Here is a 17,800-nt window from a genome sequence, read left to right as displayed (position 1 = left end):
AACATATAATGTAAATCACGAGAAAGCTAATGGTTAGCGTTGACAGTTGCGGCTTCTGAACCCTTTAAACAACGAATATTTGACATAGACAGATTAAATAACAATACACACATATATATATTATCTTGTAAAAATTACTAATATTACAGTATCTTAGGGAGTAGTCACAAAACTATTTTTTGTTTGTGTCTGCATAACTGTAGCATTATACTGCCTCCCAGTGGCCAAGGTGGGCACACCAGAAGGAGCTACATAATGAACTGGATGGGGTAAATGCCACGGAGGAGGCGTGACTTCCGACTTCTGGGTTTTCACCCATCAACTTTGTTTCCGTTTCCGGTTTGCGACGTTTGGGCCGCGTCCCAGTATTTCCGCCTTTGTGCCCCTCAGTTGCGCGTTCCCATCGACGGGTGCGAGGCTGCCAGTGTGTAGTCTGTCTCAGTGTCCGAAGCATCTCAGATAGCCGAGACGCCCTCGTGAACGGGAGCGCGCGGTTGGGGGGGGTGCAGGGGGTGGGGGTGCGAGTGTTGGAACGTGGCCAGCAGTGGCCGGAAACGGCGCTGATGTGTAAAACCCGGAAGTCGGAAGTCCGTGGCATCTATCCCAAAGCAGCAAAAATCTATTGTACTATTACTCTATGTTTTTTATAAAGTACAATATTATAGTGTGCTATTTTTTTTTACTAATTAAAAAAAACATACACATTTTTGTGCTCTTTTAGGCAGGCAGGCTGTAACGGATTACTGTAATGGCACTTTACCATTCATTTCAATGACCAAATGATATGCAATATGAGTGTTTTGTGTTAGGAGTATGTTCGTGGAATGAATTAAACTCATATCTCAAGGCACCGCTGAATATTAGCAATGGGAATGTTTCTTTAGCCAAACTGATCAATTGTCTGCATATCAGGTGAGTATGCCATTGTTTTCATTCATTTATTTTAGGGTTTTGATCATGCACTTTATGCTCTTATATTGTCAAGACCACTTCTTCTACGCTGCATGAGGTAAAAATAAATAAATGAATCAAATGAAATGACTAATGATGCACCTATGCTATTATTTCCTGTTGATGTCAATACCTGAGCCATCCTGCCCCCTACAGGTGTGCCCGAGGCTTACATATGCCAGACTTGAATCCGCGCTGACCTGCCGGTCATCGGATGTAACTGCAACCAGATCCATGAGGTAATCATGTGGATGTCAGAAACATTCTTCGGGTGGTAAGTCAGCGTGACACTGCACGCAGCCTCTTCCTGAGCGCAGATGTTCGCATAAACGAACTTAAAGCATGTCAAATAAAATTGTCTACTGTGTGACCTTCATCAGCTGTTTGCTGTCATCGCTGCGCACAGATGGTCTCTTTTTCGGGGGGCTTTCTTCTTTTGCCTTGTTTGCTTTTATACTCTCACAAATACACGTTTGCGCATGCAAACCCGCCCTTACACTCCGGCAGAGAACTGTGTACAGCTGCAGATGTGATTTAGCCACTTTTTTTTCTCCTTTTCTTTTTTGCGCCAAAAAAAGGATTAGGTTGTTTCTCTGTCTCTCTCTTGGTCTCTCTTTCTCTCTGCCACAGCCACACACGACCAATGGCCTCCTTTGTTTGGATGTAATTTATTATTGCAGGCAGCAGGAATGTGATCTCCTTGCCAGTATTTAATTGCTAAGCTTTGCTCCAAACTTCCCCATCACGGACAATCTTACTCATCTCAGGCAGCCGTGCATTGTTGTTATTATTAAAACATGCACACACATATTCGCTGACCTTCAAGGCTCATAAAGGACCAAGGACGTGTGTTTGTGTATGTATGCGTGCGTGTGTGTGTGTGTGTATGTACTGTTCCTCCGCTAGCGGTGAATAGCGCAAACCCGTGACCTCCCTCAAAAAAGTTTCCAATAGCCTCGATGCCATAAAACGGTGGCAAATCACAATTTCAGTTTAAATGAAGTAACTCAATTCACTTCTACATATTTCCTTCGCACCTATGGGTTGCAATGAAATATTAACTTGTCATAGTAATATTTTTTACATTTATTTTGAGTATTTTTGGGACGATGTAATGCTACTTTTACTCCATTACATTGTGCTAAATTCTGCTCGCTACTTGTGTTTTTATCTACAGGTATTTGTTATTGCTTGCGTGATCAATTTTGGTTCATCAGGGAGTTGAATTCCATTTGACCAATCAAATTGAGCCAATCAATCACATGACCGCACACAGTCGATGTGACTCATTTGCATGAAACCTGGTGGAAAACGACCAGAGAGATCATGATAACGAAAAAGAATAGAGCTCTGTCTGCCTCAAAATGTTGACATTTTACTCCATTTCAAACTGGGAAGGAAAAAAAACATGTTGGAAGTTTTCTATCGAATCGCTGTCTGGTGAGCCTGTTGTGCTTTTTGTATGAACAGAAAGCTAAATATAATTTCATTGTGTCATTAATTTATCCATTCATTCTCAGTTTCGCTTATCCTCATTAGGGTTGCAGGTGCGCTGGAGCCCATCCCAGCAAGAGGTAGGGTCACACCCTGCACAGGTCAGCAATCAACCATTCGCACTCAATTAACATAACATATGCTTTAGGAATGTGGGAAGAAATAGGATTCAAACACCCGAACATAAAACTTTGAGGCGGACATGCGAACCACTCTTCCACTTCCATGTTTTTTTCCCTCAAATTTATATTCATTATTGTTTTTATGTAAAGTGTTATAAAATGTAATTTTATATTTTTGTCTATTTGACATCCATGCTCTGATTAAAAAGGAATCAGAAGTTACTCAAAAGTTACTTTTCACATACACAGGTAGTACTTTTTCCTTGTCATATTTTACTAACAATACTTTTACTCAAGTTGAATTTTTGGCAACCTTTTTGCCACCAAGATGCCATAATATACTTTTTACGTTTTTCAGCAAATAACAAGTTAGGTTCCTCCCCTTGAAATAATGAATACATTTGAAAGACCAAACTGCAAATATTGGAGAGGGGGTCAATGTATACAAGACACCTGCATGCAATGGCGAGAGATGCGATTCTGAAGAGCGAGCGGGGAAATAAAATCAAGCCTGCCCATATGGGTCTAATGGTTGAGGGATTATCATAGTCACATTACCCTCTGAGCGCGTCCGTCCCTCCCCTCCTTTTGGCTCTGCTGGTTCTGGAGTCGGTGGTTCTGACCTCTCCGGTGTCCAGAACCTCTGCGGCGTCTCCGAGCAGGACGCAGAGGGACAGCTGGGCCACCAGAACCAGCTGCAGGAGCCGTCCTCCTCCGCTCTTACTGTCCTGCATATCCACTCTTCAAGTGTGCAATGTCCTTAACTTAGATGTCCAGCCCTCTAACTGTGGAACTTGTGTGCAGTCTGGAGTCAAAGCTGCAAAAACAATAAGAGAGCAGAGGAGGAGGAGGAGGGAGGGGGGGGGGGGGGGGTTCACAGGATCGTTTAAGGGCAAAACAACTCCATTGCACTCAATGAAACATCTGGTGTGTCGTGATTAGTCGTATTTTGAAGCTGGTTAAGGACTCGCAAAAATACGCAGTGGGAAAAAAAAAAAAAAAAAGAGTACATTTTTAATTACCTTGTCTCTAGGGAGGAGAGTCGCCTCACACCCAGCAGAGGAGTTCGTATACGCAGGTATGATGATGATGATGATGATGATGATAAAAGTTTAGCGAGCTGAGTGCAAGTTTCCGAAAGGCGCCTGTGAATAGATGCGCACGGTCACGCACGAAGTGGGCCCGTGCGCATCCAGCTGCGTGCGGATCCACGAGAGATCATTTAGAGGAGCTGATGCATTCCGCAGGAGGAGAAGAAGGCTGAAAAGTCATTGAGGCTTTCTCCCTTACTCGGCTCTTTCCTCATCCCTTTGCCTTGCTCAACTTCACCCCCCACCCCTCCCTCCCTCCCTCCATCCCCAAAAAACTCCCCTCGTCCCGAGTCATACCACCACACCCACACCCACCCGAATTCAGCTCTCGCGAGACTTACCGTCAGTGCCAAAAAACCCACGCAAGTTGCTCTGGATGTTCGGTTTGGAGTTTTTAGTCTTACTGTCGACAAACAGAGGTGTCAAAAGTACTTGCACTGTGTACTTAATTAGAAGTACAGATACTAAAAACAACAACAACAACAACAACAACAAAAACGGCTGGTTAAAAAAAAATCGAAGCGCAGATTCAACTCCTGTGCTTACGTTTTTTTAATTGTTTTTTTTTAAAGCACAGACTGAAATGAAATTACTGTAGTCAAAAGGTAAAATTAATTTTTATCTTTACAATATGTTTAAATGAAAAAGAAAAGGCAAATTAAATAAGCCACAGTGTATGAGATCGAATATAAGAACTGTATTATTTCGTATGTATCTTATCAAAAGAATATAATGCCAATATGTTGAATTTTAATCTTAGTTAAATAAAGTAGCCAAAATATTAGAAACCACTCTCAGTGTGATTCAGACAAAGAAAACAAATGTATTCCAATGGCACACTAACAATATAAAATAATAACATAAATAAGTACAAAGGTTGAGGTGCAAACAATCCATACATTCCAGAGCGAGCAGCAGTATTTATTTAGATTCCACACCAAAATACATTATTTTTGTTGTAGAATATGTTTAGTGTCAGAAAGATTACGGCATTATGTTTGTAAAGGCACAATTGTGTCTCATGAGATGCTGTGTCCGGTAAATATAAAGCATACTGTAGGTAAAAAAATATATAGATAAAAAAATATACTGTTTGAATAGTATTATGCTTATGTGTAATCTAATGTGGCTTTCCAAAAACTCTTCAAGCATATACATTTTGCTGAGGCAGACGAAGAACTAGGCCATTGTAAAAGTCAGTATAATCGTGCCATTCACCCAAGTAATGAGTTATATGCTGTTAATATTTGCAGTGTGTGTACAGTATGTTTTGAGGAATTTGGTCCAGGCAAGTGATAGTTTTCACACACGCGGCTTCATGTCTGCGGCCCCACCCAGCAAATAAAGAGCCCGCCTGGCTGTGCTCGATCTTTCTGTCATTCTAAAAGTGAGTGAGACCTGTTCACATCCTGGCCACGTTTCCTCTTTTTGCCCAAATGTTTGTTTCTGCACCTACAGAACTATCACACTTTGTGCATTTCTTCAATAACTACGAGTTCTGGGTTCCATTGTGGTCAATTACGAGGATCCCCAACGATCGTTGTGGTAGTAGTCTGCGGCGGTTTTATATGAAACAAAATGGTGGGGAAGCAACCACTTAAGTATAGACCACATACCATGCACACTACACTACTCTCTTACTGTCTGGTGTGCTTTTTTGTTTTTAATTAGAACTTTCGATGTCAGTGATAAAAACAGTGCAGACAACTCAGATCATTTAATATAAAAGCTCAAAACGAAAGTTCCATGTCAGTTTGCAAAATAGGGCCGGCAGTACCAGAAATATTCAAAAACTAGCTATTGTTATGACACAATTTGATTTATATAGATTATCCCGTTACTAAATCGTTGCTCTGTATTAAATATCAAAATACATGTGGCGGGAAAAACAGGAACATTTTGCTGGGACGCTGCTTCCTCTGCTCCTAATACTTACCATAGTTGAGTAGAGGTGACAAAATTACACACATTCTGTACTTAAGTAGAAATACAGATACTTGGGATAAAAGTACGGATTCAACTCTTTTCTTTAAGTAAAAAAATAATAATACAAACACCTCAGGTTTCTTAAAGAAGCTCACCTGCTCTTCTTTGCCACCCAAATGGAGGCGCGCATCCGCCGCACCACCTCCATTTGGACATCTTCCCACCACGCCAAACTTAGTCTCAACAATACGGCACTAGTTTCCTTCACTTATTCTGGAAAGTCTTGCCCTCTGCGAGGCCTCTCCATCACGCCACTAGTGCCAAGAGTTTTTGTTTGCTTCAACGCGGCCAGCTGTCAGCTCAGGGCGGCTTCTGATAGCAAAGTAACTGCCAGCTTTTTCGCATCAATGTCTCAAAGATTTGTGATATTTACTTTATTTACAGTATGGCTTGTTTGAACACCTGCAACTCCCTGACACCCGTCCTCCCAAAAATACACCCTGACCACTCCCGCAAAATATGGATGGCAGCTCTGTCTGTTCATAAATCTTCAGATGTTCTTTGTAAGAGTAAATCCAGTGTGGGTCAGTTGAGCCTTACATAGTGTTCGGGTCAAATTTGACTCATTTGACAGCAATAAAAAAAAAAACGCAATGTCATTCTTACACCTTGAAATGTGATCACTTTTCTTAAAACAAACAAACAAACCCAAATACATAAACATGAAAATATTTGGGCAAAAAAAAAAGAGTCAAATTCATGTACCGGTATGTGCATATACATATAGGACAATGTTCATAGGGGAATTTGAAACAGTCCCAGAAACTGTCTGTGTTCCCACCACATTTCACACAGAAACATGCACCTGTTGATATTTGAATTGTCATGGGTGTGTTTTGAAATCTGAATGATTATATTAAACCTAAAGAACGGAAGTGGTGCAGAGGTCAGAGGGTGTCTTGACAGCGGCAAAAGATCTGCACCTGCAAAAACAAGTGCTTGCAATGAAACTTTGATTGAAGATTAAGATTCCACTTATTCATGTCAGACATTTAAAAAAAAAAGAGTTCACAATTTGAAAATAAATATGAGGACGTTTGTGTCAAAGCTGACTGGAAACGTACAATATGTAGATTGAAAAGGAACAGTACGTAAGGGTTCCCATTAACAATGCAACACTATATTTAGCTGCCCCACCTTGTTTACGCTAATAAATATTCCAAAGAATGTTCCTCGTCCACTACATATTCTGTTCCTAGGAACTTCCAGAATATTCAAACCTTTGTACTATGACTGAAAATGACATCACACACAGCAAAATCGCCAGTGTTAGATTAACACTGAGAGTGTTAAATCGAACGATAAAAAAAAGTATTCATATGTGTCTACACCAATGAGTGTAAATCTGACACTTTTCAAAGTGTTACTTTTTTCACACTTAACCAGTGTTACTCCAACACTGTATAGTGTACACTGGTAAACACTGTGTTGAAAGTACTCTACATTAGTGTCAGTGTTAAACATTAAATTCTGCCAAATTATACTTAACTCTGGTTGCACTAGTGTCAGTGTTAAAAATGTAACTCAAACGACACTTCCCTCTAGTACATGGTACTTCATTTTTGTAGCACTTTCCCTCCTTACAAGGCCCTCCATGCACTTTACATTTTGATGACTCAGCATTTGGAGGTTCAGTATCTTGTTCAATGATCCTTTGACATAGCCACACAGGCCTGGGATCGAACCCACGCTGTCAGGTTTGGGAGACGGCCACTCTACCATTGAGGCACGGCAAACATATGACAATTGGTTGTATCGCTATTGAAATGTCAACAGCACACTGGAATTTTAGAACGTTTTTTTTCTTCACCGGAAATGAGGGTGTGGTCAATTTAACACTCAAGGTAATGCTATTCAGGTTACACCCAACATCCACCCCAAAAACCAAATACATTTACTCTGACAATGTAACTTTCACACAGTGTTAAAATAGCACTGCTTACTGCATATTTGATAAAACACGGGAAATTGGACATTGATCGATTTGCCGTGCAGTTGCTCAGGACTCCAGTCTCGGCCAATCACAACTCACCATGCCAAGCCGTGGTCATATCAAATTTTTTTGCTCGCGAGTCAAAGTACTAAAATAATAATAATAATAATAATAATTCGTCAGGTCATATAAGTCAAGGCACCACTGTTGTTTGTCCTGATCTTGGAAGTGTTGTTGATTGAATTTGTTTTCTCAGTGTTTAACAGTGTCTGATCAAAGCAATGCACCAGTCTAAAAAAAGTATTTTTTTACTGAGCTAATAAAGAGCGACAATACAATATATCTTAAATGCTCTTATGTTTTCATGGCTAAACATGCATGGAGGCAGATGTGTATAACATAACTTAACATCCATGTTTTTCAAGGTGTCGACAGTTTTACGCACATGAAAACGGCCAGAGACTGTTGTTGTGCTGATGATTCACGGTCATCCTCCACTCGAAGATGTGATTAGTATAAGCAGCAAGATGCCAAGCAGGCCAGACGCGGTCTCTGCTCTTCCTCAGCACAGACAAGGCGACATCTACAGGAAGAAAGCAGCCCCCCTCCCATCTTCACCCCCCCCCCATACCCTTGTTTTCCCTCACTCTTGTTAGTAACTAAGCGTGGGTGTCATTTTGTTTTGTTTTTTTCCTCCCTAAAACGGCTGATCTCAGAATCCTGATATAGCAAGAATGTCACAGAGCTTTGCCGAATACTTTTATCCGAGTGCTAAAACTGAACATCTCCCCGCGCCAGCTTCCTGCTGCATCGTTTGTGTGTAATAACCCAACACATTCCAAACATCCTCCTTCATCAACAAAACTTTGCATGCGCATCGCAATCATTCTTGTATTAATCTCCACTCTCGCCTGCGAGGTTCTTATTTCCCAAGGCTGATCTTAATAGCTGAGATGGAGATCGTCTCTCGCTGGGCTGTGGGCTGTAACCTAGCGAGACTTTCTCACACTGCGTGTTGTCTTTGGCTCCGGCCGCCGCGGTTCATTTCCTTTTGTCTTGTGCAGCACAACTTTTGCCAATATTCATGCGCAATGTTTTAAGGAAACGATCTGCGGCAGCCATCGTCACGTTTAGGCGGAGTTGCGCATACGGTGACAATGTGGCAAAACGCAACCGCAAATAAAGATGCGGAATCTCCCTTTTTCAAGCGATGTCGTTGTTATCAGAGCATAGAGAGCTACAAGTGTTGACCTTCGACATACCCTTCATGATGAAGAAGCTCTTTAGGGAGGAGGAGAGAGAGGAGCCCCAGCGTGAGTCATCACCAGTCGTTTAACGAGCTTTTCTCAGCCACACTCTGCCTCTGACGTCACTCCTGATTGGGAAACTCACAGCTGGCGTTTCATCAGATCATCTCAGACCTGGACACTTATCAGCTGTTAAAGTACTCATGATCTGTATTTAAGTGAAAGTACAGATACTGCTATCCGCATTGTGCAGAGGTACTCATGGGACCTTTCCTCAAAGAAATATGGCGATGTTTCGAGAGACTGAGAGAGTGACACCAGAGTCAGCTGAAGCTACAGATTCTGGCCACATGGGAAAAAATGCCATATACATGACAGATGTGGAAAAAGCCCTTAACTAATGTATTTAATCCCTTCATAAACTTCCAAGAAGAAATGATTAGTGGTGTAATGAACAGCACTATTTTGGGTCAGGGGCAGTCAGTTCCTGTTTGTTGCAATGGTGGGAACGGATGATAAAAAGATAATTCATGAGAAATAGTGTTCATATTACACAATAACAGAGAAACGCTGTATTTTGTGAGAGATGTGCTTCTTTTTTTTTTTTTTTTACGCCCTAAGCAACAATATACACTCATTGGCCACAATATAAGGTACACCTGTATAAACTGTTGACATCCTTTTTTTATTTTTATTTTATCAAGAACGTACACCCTAAAAATAGTTGGGTCAAAAATAACCCATTTATGGATCAAAATGGACCGATCCACTTTATGGGTCAATTTGACTCAACTTTCTGGATTGCTTTATACAAAATGATCCTATTTTTTGACCCAAGTAAAAGATCTGACCAATATCCACAGTTTGTAAAACACGCATTCCTTCAAATTGTACACACAAACTTTTCAAGATGACTCTTTGCCATCAAATCTCTTACCTGTTCACAAAATGGAACTCGTGTTCTCATTTGGTAAACACAGCCACATTCTTGAATGACACACACATAACAGTCAATTGATACACAAAGCTCAGCATTCACAGCACACTGAAGTGCAAAATTGAAAAGCCAATTTTAAAAATGCAACACACAATGTGAATGGCAATGCCTTAATGAGAATGACCCGATTTTTCCTTTCGGAAAATGGGTGTGTTGGCCCACTTCTTATTCTGTTTAGTTGTGGCAAATTGGGCCGAGCAGTAAAGTGAGGGTTTTGTGTGTTACGAACTGTGAAAAACTGTATGAGTTGTTTTACACTAAAAGACCCATTTCTTGACTCAAAGTTGGGTTCAAATAGACCCAAGTACAGGATCGGTCCATTTTTGACCCATAGTAGGGTTCTTTTTGACCCGACTTTTTTTAGAGTGTAATAATGCAAAGTTTTGAGGAAATGCTAATATTTCTGTGTTAAAAAACTGCACTGCATCACACTAAAACATGCATAAAATACTTTGGTTACCTCCTCTCTCTACATTTGAGAGTCATGCAGTGCATCTTTAGTTCACTACGAACACAATAGGCCTAATACACGTGTTGGTAAATAATGATGATTAGGTAGAGAGGCTGGCAGATGGCAAGGAAAGAAAGAAAGAAAGAAAGAAAGAAAGAAAGAAAGAAAGAAAGAAAGAAAGAAAGAAAGAAAGAAAGAAAGAAAGGAAGGAAGAGAGAGAGAGAGTCTCCCATGTCGCACACAAAAGACGTAGCCTCCCTCCACATTAAGTCTGTCACCTGTAGGTCCGAGTGGACTGGCTTCCACCCAGCCGGATCCTGCCGCCCACGTGTCTTCCCTCCACGTGTGATTTATGCCGAGTCCCCCACACACAAATCTGACCATCTTAGGCATGGAAAACATTCCCTGTGGAGTTTTGCGGCCAGGGGTTTGCCGCCACCATCTGTGAGAGACACTCAGGCACAGATGTAGAGATCCATAAACACACCGCATAGAAATGGACACACAGAGATCGTAATATACCACACACTACTTGTGAATTTGTCCGTTTGTTTTGTGTCATGACCCTGATAAAAACACCAAAGTACTGTACACTCAATTCATAGAAAGTCACACCTAGAAAAGAGGAAACGTGGATATGGAAAGTGTTTCTGAACTAAAGTCTCTGATGTGTGTCAAATAAATGAGCGTGTACTGTACGCAACACCCTCACCATTAGAAAATCCATCATATTTAAGCATATTTTACATCTAACGTCATGCGAAGGGAAGAAAAGCACAAGAACGGTATGACTCGCAGCACCTGCTTTCCTTTGACATTTGACAGAAGACAGTTTTGGAAGCATTAAAGAGGTCAACCAAAGCTATGATAACCGTTCATTCAAACAAGAGCAAACTCAAAAGGACCATAGTTAATCTGCTAATCAGAGATGAAATGCACATAAAAACGATCAGTCAGTTTGTATTCATATGGGATATTATATCATTAACATTATCCTAATTGCAATGTTTCCAAAGTCGTTTTTGAACGGAGAGACCATTTTGCCTCAATTTAATGTTTGTGAAATACCATGACCTCAATGACTGAGAATGACTCGGGCTATTATGCTAGTAGGCTAACAATAGACTAACGTAAGTTTGGGCTGGCTAAGCTAACATCGAACTGTTCAAATTCATTTCATTATATAGAACACAAACAAGGACTCAATTTTATGTTTGCGAATTACCATGACCTCAAAGACTGAGAATGTACACATCACAAATTTTAGTAAGCATATTATATTGGCATTTTTAATGATAGTGTGACAGTAAGTTAAAAACGACTCGGGCTATTATGCTAGTAGGCTAACAATAGGCTAACGTAAATTTGGGCTGGCTAAGCTAACATCGAACTGTTCAAATTCATTTCATTATATAGAACACAAACAAGGACTATGGTGGCCATGAAGGGGAAAAAATAATAGAGGCGTGGATTCAGGGAAGTAGATTAAAATGATCAATCTATTAATTAGCGGGAGCAAAAATATTTGGCCAGGAGTTAGCAGCCAACGCTGATTCTTCAAAACAGAAAACTATGGTTTAAGTCATTGTTTAACAATTTGGAGCAGTGGTAGACTGATTGTCTTGCAACCCAGAGGTTGAGTGTTCGATCCCATGCTATTGTGACCAATGTCAAAGTATCCTTGAGCAAGCTATTGAACCCTCAGTTGCTCCTGGTGCTGTGTCATCAGTAGGTGAATGCAAAGTGCTTGGATGGCCCTGTAAAGTGTAAAAGTGCTATAAAAATCCTTTACCCTCTACTTAAAAGAAAACATAATTTGATTACATTTTATTTTACCCGTCATGATTCTGTTTAGAGTCAAATGTGAATAAGAGCCAGCTGACTTTGGGAATGGTGTACCCCAAACTAGTCGTCAGTCGATTGCAGGTCTTTATTATTATTATTATTATTATTATTATTATTATTATTATTATTATTATTATTATTATTATTATTATTGTTATTGTTATTGTTATTGTTATTATTATTATTATTATTATTATTATTATTATTATTATTAATACAAATATGTATTCCATGACACGATACTCCCAGACTCAAAAATATTACAATCCCTTAAGGTACCCCAAACGCAAAATCCGCAAAGAAATAAGTACGAAATTATATGTGAAAAGTGTGACTTTATTAAGTACAGTTTAGTTGCGTTTAACTTTTAAGTTAAATAATTTTGCATTCAATCTTCTAGAACTGTTTGTTTTAAACCAGGCATGTCAAACATACGGCCCGCGGGCCAGAACCGGCCCATCAGGGGGTCCAATCTGGCCCGCCAGGACGGAATACAAACTGCTGTTTTTCACTCAAATTAACTGTTGTTGCTAATTTTGTCCACAGGAGGGTGCACTGATGACCATTTCGATGACTGAAATGAGGCTGCTACAGTAATTAGGATTGGATGCAAAAAAATTGCACTCATTTTTTATAAGAAATTTCAGATTACTTTGCAATAAGATAACAAATGGACATGTTTTCAGAATGTGCTTGTAATTATTTGCAAAAAAACATGAAATATTTTGACCTGTTGTTATTTATAACTTATTGATTCGTGGACTTATTGGTCCGTCCCGCATGAGATCAAAATGAGTTTGACACACCTGTTCTAAACATTTATTAAGGTACAATTTTTTACGATTTTATGTGCTATTTTAATTGAACCGTATTACAATACATAATTTTTCTTCTTACATTTCTACGTATCCTATCGTTACATTGTTAATTTTCAAACTGCATAATTTTGCAGTGGGTTAAAATAATAATAATCCATATACTTTTTAGAAATAAAACCTCTGCCTTTTTTTTTTTATAAAAAAAAATGGCCTAAGCTACTGTACTTCCAGTCAATGTTGGTTAGTTATTAAGGTGGTACATGGAAAGCAAAGTGTTTTTTGAGGTGGGAGGCTAAAGTTCTCTCTTTCCAACTCGACCTCAACGAAAGGTGGAACAGAAGACGGCAAAGAGAAATGAACTCAGGCTAAGAAGCAGCCAAGAGAAAAATTGGAACTCAAACGTCTTCAGTCCGTCTGTTGTCTCGTGCTGCAATGTTCCACTCCCACACACACACACACACGCACGCACACGCACACACGTAAATTTGTTTTACTATCTTTGTGGGGCCATCTCATTGACATAACGCATTTCCTAGCCCCTTCCCCTAACCCCAACCATCAAAAATGATTGCCTACCCCTAATCCTTACCCTAATCTCAACCATAACCCAATTCAAACCTAAACTCTAAAACCAAGTCGTGACCCTCAAAAAGAGCTCTAAACTTGTGTGGCCCAGCAAAATGGTCCACATGGACGGGTGGGCCCCACAACTCGGTGAAATCCCGAAATGTTGGCCCCACTACGTAACAAAAACAAGACCACACACACACGCACGCACGCACGCACACACACATATACGCACTTGAAGCAGAAGCTAATGACTTCAACCAGCAATGACCTATTTTCCATTGGTGCAGCGATAAAAAAGACAGTGGAAAGATGGAGATTTGGACGAGGTAAAGGAACTCCAGCGCAGAGTGTGCATGCGCATGTGTGTGTGTGTGCTTGTGTGTGTGTGTGCTTGTGTGCTTGTGTCTACTCTACATACATGTGTGATTCCATTCCCCGGCCAGCAGTACATACATGAATCAAATCATATTCATCGTGTTGGGGTGGAGCACAAAGGGGTAAATCCCACTTGAGGATGAGGAGTCGTAATAGACAACATTCAGGATTGCCTTTCACACACAATACGGACTTTTGAAACACACAAACACACTCTGCAGAAATGTTCTCACATTCACTATTTTTTTCCCCCACTCATGTACACATAAACCGGGAAAAAAAGTTTTGGGGGATTTACATGAAAAAAGTTTCACCAACGTGAAAATTGCACAAAAAGTTGGTGAAACTGAATTTTAACGCATGCACACGCCACTGTAGAGTATACACTGCTGAAATGCTCTCACATGTTAAATTAAGCACTCTTGCACGCAACACTGAAATGCTCTCATGTGCACTACTAAAACAGTTTTGCACACACTGCTGAATTTTTTCACTCATATACAAGGCTGAAACTCACACCAATATAGAAATGCTCTCACACACACTCACAAACACTCCAGGTTTTTTTACTCATATATACTGCTAGAACACTCTCACACACTACTAAAAATCTAACACGCACATTATTGATTTTTTCCCCCCTACTTACAACACTACTTAAACTACACTTAACTGGAACAATCTCACATCCTCTATTGTTTTTTTTCCCACTCATATGCACCACTGAAACACTCTCATACATGAAATGCTCTCACACACTACTGAAATGCTTTCATACACACAAATGAGATGCTCTCAAAGTAACTATTGAAACTATTGCACACAAAACTGACTTAGTAAATTTTTTATCCTGGAAAACTCTCACACACACATTACTGATTTCCCCCCATTCAAATTCACGCATAACTGGAACACTCTCACACACACTACTGAAATCCTCTCACACTCCTCTAAAGTAAACACATCTAATAGCATATACTCAAATAAGCATTTCAGTAGTACACATGAGAGCATTTTAGACCTGTGTGAGAGGTAGTCCTAAAATATTTTCAGTTGTCTTTATCTTTGTTGTACTTCCAGAAATGACTGATTGATTGAAGTTCATTTGATTTTTAAAAATCGATCGATCAGGCAAATGATGCCATTGATCATGCTGGTGAGTTTTCGCTCTCTCATGGACAAACAGAAACACACTCACACGCCCACACCATCTGAGAGTATACTCCTTCAGCTGAGACACTTGGCTCGGCATGGCCTCACTGGTTCCTGACTTGTGGAATCAGGAAAGTAGGCAGGCGTACACACACGCACACACAAAAGCGGTGTACCGTCTTTGTTATTGTGTTTACAGAGGCTCGCGTGACTCCTCCTCCTCCTGTCCGCGCAGGAACATGAGCAGGTTTTGTGCCATGAGAGTAAGTAAGTGTTGCCAGTGTTGTTTGGTTTCCTTCGAGATGTGAACTGAACTCTGCGCGACTCTGATAACATTCAGCCGAGGAACAATTTCATGCTCTTGTACCCTGGGCCCTTTTATGACTCAAATTGTTCCATTAAGGCGCTGGAGAGTCTGGTAACACTTTGTCATATTTGTATATAAAGCGAAGCCCTCGAGTCAATTCTGCAAGGGAATCGGAGCGCAACTTACACACACACACACACACACACACACACACACACACACACCCCCCCCCACACACACACACACACCCCCACACACACACACTATGTCATAAATTAAAGTCGGGTTTGGAGGGCGGCGGGGGTACATGTGTATTACTGTTGACATTAACAAGAGGAAATATATTCCATCACTGGTGCTTTTTACTTGAGACTGCCAATCATACTGAGTATTCTTGCATGGATGGGCTCGGCAAAAAAGTTTAGGCCTTGAAGTCCTCTTGCAGATCCTATATTATGTATGATTATTTCATCCAATAGATCTGCAGTGGTTCTCAAACCTTAGCACCGAGCACCTCTTAAAAAAGACTGCGTTCCAAGTACATGGCCAAAAACAATATTCTGTAAAACAGTTATGCTTGAAAGATTTATGAGCACACTGTATGGTGAGAAAAAGGCTTGATGCCCATAAAAGGCAATTGTTTTGATATTTTCAGAGGTTGAAGTTGACATGAGTAGAGATGTTAATGTGAATTTTGGTGGCAATTAGCATTTTTGTGTCATTAAGCGACGTTGAGCTTTTTTTACAGTTGTGCTCATACGTTTATAATATCAGTTTTTTAACTCATTCACTGCCATTGGCGGCTATGAACGTCAAAAAATTATTTGAACTATTTCTATTCGTATATACAAAAAAATGCCACTTTTGTTAACAAGAGTATGAAAATATACATTTAGAACAGATATAACATTTGTGATTAATCGTGAGTTAACTAGTGAAGTCATGCGATTAATCACAATTTTAAAAAAATAGAATCGCCTGACGAGATGATTATTAAAAATCATAAAAATTTTACTCGGAATTAATCGCATGACTTCAATAGTTAACTCACGATTAATCACAAATTTTATATCTGTTCTAAATGTACAATTTAAAAAATCTAGGTTTTCATACTCTTGTTAACAAAAGTAGAAAAAAAAAGTTAAACTAATAGAAAAAGTTCAAAAGATTTTTTTGACGTCTATAACCGTCAATGGCAGTGAATGGGTTAGTGAGTCGCAGATGAGCTGAAAACAGTTTTGGCCTTAAATGAATGCAACGTTAATTTAGGTCTTGAACTGCCACTTCAGTGACGCACAAAAGCTACGACATGCTACCATGCAAACTGTTTTGACACCAGATCATTAAACTGGTAAGGGCTACCTTAGCGCACAACATTTTTCTAAGAACCTAATTTAGAAGAGCAATGCTTTTGCAACCCAGCAATTCTTGCAAAATGTTAACAAGGCCTTTTCATATTTTATTGTTGTTAAATTAGAGCAATTTTCAATTTTATGAAACAAAGTCAATCACATCAGTTGTTTCCCACATAATAATTGCAGCTCTTCAGCTTAAACAGCTGCTGAAACACGCAAATGTGTCTTAAAAATGACGCTGAATCATAAATAGTGAAGAAAGTGTTATTATTTGTTGAGACTTCAAATGCTGTTACAAACACTCAAAATCCAAACATGCAAAACTGACAAAATGATCTGTGCTCTGAGTGTGCTAGTACATGACATTTCAATTGGTTATCAAGAATATCTAATAAATGCTTTATGGAATGCAGTTTGAGCAATTACTTTGTTTCAAGAATATTAAATAAAGGCTTTCTGAGCATTTTTTCCTATATCCTTGTATTTAAAATCCATGCACTAGTATACTCTTACTAGTAAGATAATTCCACACACTAGTTGCTAGAGTCAAAGCTACGGAACAGCATTTTGGTGCTACTTGCGAGGTACTGGAGGCTACTAGTGGTTCACACATGCCTCCGAGTTGGGCCGAGCAGTATTACTAATGCAGCATAAAGTTGAATTGCTTACTAGACAATTCAGTGCACTAGTAGAACAAAATAGACAAAGTGCAATTTCTGGAGAAATTGTTTGGGAATGCTGGATAGCTGAATGCTAATATTTGAATGCATGTGGTCTGCTTTATTGTACCAATAATGTTAAATGACATCGGGGGGGGGGGGGGTTGATGTTTTTGGAAGCTGCTGAATTCAGAAAATTTAATTTTGGATTCCTACCTCTACCTGTGGCCAAAAAAATTAACTGCTCACTCCCTTTTTTTCCTTTTCTTTTTTTAATTTATTATAATGCTTTTATTAACACAAATCAACACAACTTTACATTCTAGAATATTTGAACATGTCTTGCAACCTGTCAACATTTTAGTTATTTTTAAAGATGGTACAACACAATAATAATAATAATAATAATAATAATAATAATAATAATAATAATAATAATAATAATAA

The 17,800-nt window shown here is 39.6% G+C and overlaps 1 protein-coding gene across 1 annotated transcript in view; it reads right to left on the bottom strand.

The window, feature by feature from the left end:
* The window catches only part of fbn1 (fibrillin 1), a 64,023-nt gene extending 60,144 nt beyond the window's left edge, over positions 1–3,879 (bottom strand). Inside the window, exons 1-2 of the mRNA XM_086070883.1 lie at positions 3,590–3,879; positions 3,126–3,384 (exon numbers count right to left, since the gene is read on the bottom strand). Of these exons, the coding sequence (XP_085927009.1) occupies positions 3,126–3,301 (176 nt within the window). The 5' untranslated portion in view covers positions 3,302–3,384; positions 3,590–3,879. The remainder of the gene's footprint in view (positions 1–3,125; positions 3,385–3,589) is intronic.
* Between the last annotated feature and the right edge of the window lie 13,921 nt (positions 3,880–17,800).

The sequence above is a fragment of the Leptonotus elevatus genome, chromosome 3 (genome assembly GCF_054856555.1).
Source record: "Leptonotus elevatus isolate MCC_2025b chromosome 3, RoL_Lele_1.0, whole genome shotgun sequence".
NCBI lineage: Eukaryota > Metazoa > Chordata > Actinopteri > Syngnathiformes > Syngnathidae > Leptonotus > Leptonotus elevatus.
Note: the sequence above shows the minus strand (reverse complement) of the source record. Positions and strands in the feature narration are given on the sequence as shown.